Consider the following 7777-nt stretch of genomic DNA (forward strand, 5'->3'; position numbering starts at 1 on the left):
TACTCACATATTCAAATACTTGCTTGAATCAAAGTTTGAATTTTTTTAATAACCTGCTTCCTTTAACCCTTTAATCCCTGATAGTGACTAGCATCTAATTTCCCCTTTCAATATCACCCCTGAGTCCTACATTAAGGTTATGAGAATATAGGAATAATGGTAAACTGAAGAACCTCTTGATTGTTAAACAAATTCTCCCTGCTAACATATAAGGAAACGTATTAAGAACAGTATGGAGAATTTGCATACTGCTGTCAGGGTGTAAAGGGTTAATAGTGCTCCAAAAATAGTAAATAGTATTGGAGAGAAAGAAAGAAAGTTCTTAAAACATTCTATGTTAAATGAAACTTTATTATGAATGTTACTTGCAACAGCAATGAAAACATCCGTGAAGCTACAATAACAATTACCTTTCCATGTAAACAAACCATAATGAAGCATGATATGGATAAATTTAATCTCACCCAGTTTGAATGTAAAATCTGAAATATAATAAACTTACTAGTGAATAGGAAAAAGCTCAAAGTGGTTTTCCTGCTTCTCTCAATCCCCTAACAAAAATAGTGTCTATTTTATATCTATTTTTTTAGCTATTTTTTCCCTATTTTTTGTGTATTTTTTCTCTATTTTTCCAGACTATTTTAAAGCTATTTTTTTAAACTATTTTAAACCTATTATTTTGAAACAAAAAATAGTAAACAAATAGTCTGGTTAGCAAGTCATCTACTGTATAGATAGCTTTAAAATAGAGAAAATGTGTATGCGATTTGATGATAAAATAGGATTAAAATAGCATTAATGAAACATTAGTTATAAAAGAAAATAGACATAAAACAGGGATAAAATAGAGAAAAAATACAGAAAAAATAGGGAAAATAGGATATAAATACTTTTAAAATAGGTTTAAAATGGAATAAAGGAGGAAAAAAGTTGAAGAAGATAGGAATCAAATACCTATAAAATAGGTCTAAGAGACATAAAATAGACATAAAACAGGGATAAAATAAGAAAAAAACTTGAAAAAATAGGATATAAATACACTTAAAATAGGTTTAAAGTAGAGCCTCATGTATATGCAATTCCTAGGAAAAAATGTAATTCCTAGGAATAAGAGGTGTGAATTTTCAATTCCCAACCGTAGTAGCACTGGTTCTAAAAACCTAGAAATTCGAACTTTATAGCCAACAGGACTTTAAATTCCTAGGACTTCCCAGGAATTCCAACTCAGAGCACCAACAACTTTCCCTAAAAGGCATTAAATCTAAAACCTTGCCAGAAATTCTTAGGAATTTTCAGGAATTTCTAGGAATATTTAAGACTTACTGGGAATTCTCAATGCATTGAGGTATGATTGTCAGTCTGCTTTTCATCACTTGCAACCAGCTTATTTCTATCAGCTCTGAAAACTTCTATATCCCAGCTTTCGAAGAAAAGCATTTCCCATGAACATTTAAACGTTAAAGCCATAAGCTACTTGCAACAGGCTTTTCCATTGATTCATAACATCAGATTCTCATCACATTTTTTTTGTTACATTTGAAAGCATAAGAAAATTGTAATCATAACATTATAATGAAATCCCCCATTTTGACTGTGTTAGTCCCACTAGTGACATAGACAGAATTTCTCCTTACACTATCAGAACAATATCAAGCAGACAAGTAATGAGAATAAAGAAAAATATTAATTAGGGGATAATTGGTTGATCCAATTCCAAATTCTCCAACATAACATCACATAAATTGTATGGCAGACAGTAAAGAGAATTACTAATGAAATCTTGAAAGTTAAAAGGGTTATGTAATCACATGTACCAGAAAGACAGCAATTAAATGCAACATACTCCAGTAAAGTGTTCTTATGTACAATGAAGTTCAAACTCATTGAAGTTAAGTTGACTTCATGATTCAGACTTCAATTTAAGAAATGTGTGATATCTCTTTACTTGGATGAAAAGAGAATGCCATTTATGGATTTTAAAATAGTAAATGCAAAAAGCTTAAAAATGGAATTTAAAAAGACTGCTAAAATATGGTGTTAAGGAGAAAGTGTCGTGCGATTAGCGCGCGCACACTGAGACGTTTAAAGTTGACCAGTTCGTAAGCAAGTTACGCGTTCGATTTCTCGCGTGGCTTTTTTTCAGTTGTAGTCGCGTTTTGGAGGTTTATATATGTTATTGAGTTTGTATTTTAAGCCGTTACCGTTTTACCGTCTTTTTACCGATTAAACATGCCTGCTTTTAAAGGAGATTTTCGTTATCGTTTCCGGAAGGTATGAACTGGTGTCTGTTAAAGATTTCGTTTACGATTTGAGTTTTTGAGTTTTGAGTTGTGCACTATGGCTGCCGAATCCGAGGACAGCGATGTTACCGAATTTACCGAGAAAAATGACGAAATTGCGAATGGAGTCGACAAACAGAAGCAAAACGACGTTCTGTTAATTCAAATTAGAAGAAGAAAACGCTCCGCAAAGACAAATGTGACAAAACTCATGAGTTAGAAAGACTATGCGTGAAGGATTCCGAAGTAACGGACATAGAAAGTATGATTGAGCAGTTGTGGGCAGCCCTTGAGTACGCACAAGAAATTTTAGAGGAACTGTCCGCCTTCTATGTTGAAGTCGGAGAAGACACAGGAAAAAACGAAGCTTTCAAAGAGTCAGAAACCATCGAAAAAGACGTACAGAGAGCGATTGAAGCGGGACAAAATGCGACCAAGGTCCGCGCATGCAAAGTCGTGAATTTGAACACGCCATTAAGCGAGAACACAACAGATCGCCACGAAGATCAGCTAAACGAGAGTGACCACAGCCACAACGACCGAAACCGATACTTGAAGCCGTTAAAAGTTCCGACGTTCGATGGTGACAAAAGAAAGTTTGAAGATTTTTGGGCCCTCTTTACAAGTCTAGTAGACGAGTCGACTGAGCCAGTAAATTTGAAGATGGCAAGGCTGCGACAATGCCTCACAGGGAACGCCTTGGAAGCCATCCGTGGTCTCGGAGTCCCCGTCCACGAGTACGAAGAGGCCAAAGAGATATTAAAAACAAAGTATGGAGGTACGCGCCGGCTTCTGCGAGCCTACTTGGATCAACTAGAACAGGCGTTACCAATAAGAAGTAACGACATTCACGCATTGGAGAAGTTTGTTGACCTCGTTAGAATTACAGTGGTAAAGTTACAGGCAGAAAGAAGAGACGGAGAGTTAGAAGATGGAACTCTTCACAGCATGCTGGTAAAAAGTTGCCTGATCGCCGGCTGGAGAATTACAGTCGTTGGTTGAACGAACGCGACAAACAAAAATCAGTCATAGCTTTCAGAGACTGGTTGAAAGACGAAGTCCGATTCCGAATAGAAGTAGCGGAAATGGCGAACGAAATTGAGCCGAAACCTGTCCAGCACGTTAGACCTCCGAGAGTACCGAGAGTACCGAGTTACCAGGAACAGAGCAGGATGCGAAATTTTCATACTGCTGCAATAGGGAAAGAGCCAAACAGTACAAAGCGTCCATGTTCTCTCTGCCAGAGTTTCGATCACGGGGTGTGGTTTTGCAAGGAGTTTTATGACTTGCTTGCTTAGCCTCTGATCGTAGGGGGAAAGATTGCCCAAAGGCCCGCACGTGTGGAATAGATGGTTGTTCTCGAAATCACCACCGTCTTCTTCATGGAAGTGAAGTTTTGTCAGAAACTCGACCGATGGCAATGTCGCCTCATGCTGACAATGGGAGACGCCCAGATGTCCCACGGGAGGGGGCGCCCGCTGTGACCCTGACCAGCTGTAATGCAAAAACACCGCCTGATTCCGGCTTATTCGTTACGAATTGTCCCTGTGTGGATGAAGGCTAATGGAAGAAAAGTAAAAATAAACGCCATCCTAGACGATGCATCGAACGAAACTTTCTTAAAGGAAGTGGTCGCTGGGATACTGGGACTGCAAGAGCCATTCGAAAAAGATCAAGTTTATGTGCTCAATGACACCGTTGAAACATTTCAGTCCATGCCAATAAAAATTGAAATCGAAAGTGTAGATGGCAAGTTTTCAAAGGAAATAAGCGCAAAAACGTGTCCGCAGAAAGTCACTGGTAATTACAGATCTAGAGTTGTGAACTGCAAGGACCATCAGAGTAAATGGCTGCGTCTGACTCAGTACAATTTTCCCAAGCCGGCAAATGATGGACTTCTTGATCTTTTGATTGGCGTTGATAACGCTGAACTCCATTTTTCGAAAATTGATCTCTGTGGAAAAAATGGTGGACCTATCGCTCGACTCTGACTACTTGTGGGAGCTGTATTGGTGCGCCTGACGAAAACAAGACCGCGAGAACACGATCTCACGTTATCCGTTCCTTGTTCACTAGAGAACCTAAATGAAGCGAGGGAAAAGAATCCTGTTGTGACGTCGAAAACAGTTTAAAGAGATTCTGGGAAATCGAGAAGTATGGCACAGACCGCGGTGGTAGACTCGTACTCACCGAAGAAGAAAGACTAGCCTTAGGCAAAGTGAAAGATTCCCTCAAGTACGAAAATGTAAGATATTGTGTAGCCGTTCTTTGGAAAGAAAACAAACCCGATCTCCCAGACACTAAACCCATGGCACTCTCTAGCCTCCGAAGCACCGAAAGAAATCTGAAGAAAAACAGCCACGTCGCCAAAGAGTATCAAGCAACTATTCAGGCCTATGTTGAAACGGGATATTTATGAAAGATACCCTCAGAAGAACAGCCGCCAGCTAACGTATGGTATTTGCCCTATTTTCCGGTCGTGAGAATGGATAAATCGACAACGAGCGTTCGAATCGTATTTGACTGTGCCGCTAAATGTGATGGTATTTCCTTTAATGACATGATCCATGCTGGGCCGAAATTACAGCAACATCTTTTCAACGTCCTTGTCCGTTTCCGTCGAAATCCCGTTGGTGTCACTCACGACATGAAAGAAATGTATCTCCAGATAGAGATTGAGGAACAGGACCGATCCCACTTCCGACTTTTTTGGAGAGACCTTGACTCTAACCGAGAACCAGACTTATTCGAGTTTAGCCGTGTAGTTTTCGGAAAGTATTCCGCTCCTATGGAGTCGCAGTTTGTTGCGCAGCAGAACGCTCGAAGAAACCAAGACCGCTATCCCCTTGCCACTGAGACCGTCCTTAAGTCAACCTATATGGACGATTCTATTGACAGCGTTAAACGAAAACGATGATGAAGGAGTGGAGCTGTACTGTCAATTGAAAGCACTATGAGGAGTTGCTGGCATGCAAGCCAGGAAGTGAATCTCTAATTCACCGAAAGTTATCGAAGCGATTCCGACAGAAGAGGGCGCCACAGAGATCGTGATTAACAGCGGTCAAGATCCGATAACGAAAACTCTTGGAATTTCGTGGAACAGTACTGAAGATGTGTTTATCATCACTGCTTCCGCAGTTTCCCCGGAATTTCAGACAACGAAGCGAAACGTCCTGCGTAAAGTAGCAACGATTTTTGACCCGCTGGGATGTGTATGCCCATCTGTTATTATGGCTAAGATCCTACTCCAGGAGCTGTGAATGCGAGGCTACGACTGGGACGACGAAGTTCAAGATGAAATAGCAGAAAAAATCGGGGACTGGTTGGAGCAATTTAAAAGTCTGCAAGAGGTGAAGATTCCCCAGTGTCTACGGCGTCCAGAGCCTGTCAAGTCGAAGCGCATTGTGACATTTGTTGATGCCTCTTAGCAAGCTTATGGTGCAGCTGTCTATATGCGCTACGATACCGTAACCAGTCGCCTGATTGCAGCTAAGAGTAAATTGGCGTCGTTGACCCCGATGACAGTACCCAGACTTGAACTCATGAGTGCGATTTTAGGCCTGCGTTTAAAACAGGCCTTGCTGACGGTCTTAGAAGCACCAATGCAGAGCGTGACGTTCTACTCTGACAATACATATGTCCTATGGTGGATTCGAGGGCGCGGAAAAGACTTCCGACCGTTCGTAGCCAACAGAATTGGTGAAATACAGATGTTCACTGAACTGTCGCAGTGGCAGCATGTCTCTACCATAGCGAATGCAGCCGATCTATGCACAGGAGGGGCCTCGCCTTCAGAGTTAGCCGAATGTTCCTTGTGGTGGAATGGCCTCCTGGAATTGGCTTACAAATGATATCAGTGAGTGGTCAAAGATGAAAGTCCCGGATAGACCTAGTAAAATGCCAGAGATAAGGAACTCGAAGAGGAAAGAGGAGTCGAATGCCTGTGCAACCCTTATGACGTGTAACCTTCAGAAAGAAACTGCATCGAAACAGAACAACACCATGAGTGTGGAGACTTGATCCGAAACGGTATTCCAGTTGGACGCGTTTGGTTCGAGTACACGCGAGAGTGAGAAGAGTACTACACAACATACGCGACAGAGACAACAGGAATGCAAGTATCGAACTGCAGCCCGAAGAAATAAAGGGTGCTGAAGAGGAAATAGTACGCTTAGCACAGCGCCAAGCTTTCCGTGATGGGTACGCCGCTTTGAGCTCAGGGAAACCGATACCAAAGAAAAGCCAGTTGATAAAGCTTAACCCTGCATCGACGATGATGGAGTTATTCGGAGTGATGGCCGATTAAAGTTCGCAAATTTTCTCCCATATGATACTAGATTTCCAATCATTCTGCCTCGTGGACACTGGGTGACGAAACTTATCGTGAAGAACTATCACGAGAGAGGAAACCATGCCGCTGGAGTAAACTTCATTTTTTGCCAGTTGAGTGAGGGATTTTGGATCATCGCCGCACGCGAAGAAATTCGCGAGTGGGATCACGAATGTAATGAATGTAAGAGAGGATGAAGCAAGCCAGCTTGTCAGATTATGGCGCCATTCGAGTCTCCGTTTCAGCTTCAGACCTTTCGCCCAAACAGCCGTAGATTTTGCTGGTCTTTTGTACACTGTTGAAGGACGCCGAAAACCACGACAGAAGAGGTGGCTGTGCCTTCTTACTTGCTTGGAAACTCGAGCAGGGTATTTAGAGATGGCCTGGGGACTTGATATAGACACGTTCTTAAACACCTTCGCCCGTTTCACCAGTCGCCGTGGAGTTCCTAAAGAAGTGATAAGCGACAGAGGCACAAATTTCGTTGGTGCAGTGGGCGAGTTAAAGAAACTAGCCAGCTAGTTAGACCGACGACATCTTCAGAGAAAGACAGCGGAACTTGGACTGACATGGAGATTCAATCCACCAGGTGCCCCACATTTTGGAGAAGCCCATGAAGGAATGGTGAAAGCTGCCAAGAAAGCCATTTATGCCGTTGTAGGAGAACGAGATGTAAACGACGAGGGGCTGATCACTGTGTTCGCTGAAGTGGAATCCCTTCTTAATTCCCGTCTGTTGACTTATCAGAGTTCAGATCCACGAGACGATGTTCCATTGACCCCTAACCATTTCTTGCACGGCCAAATGGGGGGACAGCTCGCGCCTGAGTCCTTTGAAACCACTTCTTTGCATCCGCGTCAAAGATGGCGAAAGGTCCAGGACATTATTTCACGAGTGTGAAGGAGATGGCTCAAGGAATATATTCCTGCCCTTAACAGCCGACCAAAGTGGACTTCAGAATTCCGTGATCTAAAAGTTAGAGACGTAGTTCTTGTGATTCAGCCCGATACTCCAAGAGGACGTTGGCCGTTAGGACGAATCGCAAAAGTGTATCCTGAACGTGATGGCCACATCCGTGTTGCTAAAGTTGCGTGTGGCGTCAAAACTGTCGTGAGACCAATTAATAAACTGATTCCGCTTGGAATTATTTGTTAATCACTTATTTAGA

General features: G+C 42.1%; 2 protein-coding genes and 1 pseudogene across 2 annotated transcripts; all 3 read left to right on the top strand.

Annotated features, from left to right (window-relative positions):
• The first annotated feature begins 4764 nt into the window (after positions 1-4764).
• LOC149036531 (uncharacterized) lies at positions 4765-5985 on the top strand (annotated as a pseudogene).
• LOC149036532 (uncharacterized) lies at positions 5732-6130 on the top strand. Its single transcript, XM_089188595.1, has one exon. It carries the CDS (start codon positions 5732-5734, stop codon positions 6128-6130), a length of 399 nt encoding a protein of 132 aa, XP_089044721.1.
• A 656-nt stretch (positions 6131-6786) lies between these two features.
• On the top strand, positions 6787-7509 carry LOC149036533 (uncharacterized). Its single transcript, XM_089188596.1, has 2 exons — positions 6787-7105; positions 7199-7509. Exons 1-2 carry the CDS (start codon positions 6787-6789, stop codon positions 7507-7509), a joined length of 630 nt encoding a protein of 209 aa, XP_089044722.1.
• The last annotated feature ends 268 nt before the right edge of the window (positions 7510-7777 follow it).

Source organism: Pocillopora damicornis, chromosome 12 (genome assembly GCF_964200805.1).
Source record: "Pocillopora damicornis chromosome 12, jaPocDami1.2, whole genome shotgun sequence".
Classification (NCBI taxonomy): domain Eukaryota; kingdom Metazoa; phylum Cnidaria; class Anthozoa; order Scleractinia; family Pocilloporidae; genus Pocillopora; species Pocillopora damicornis.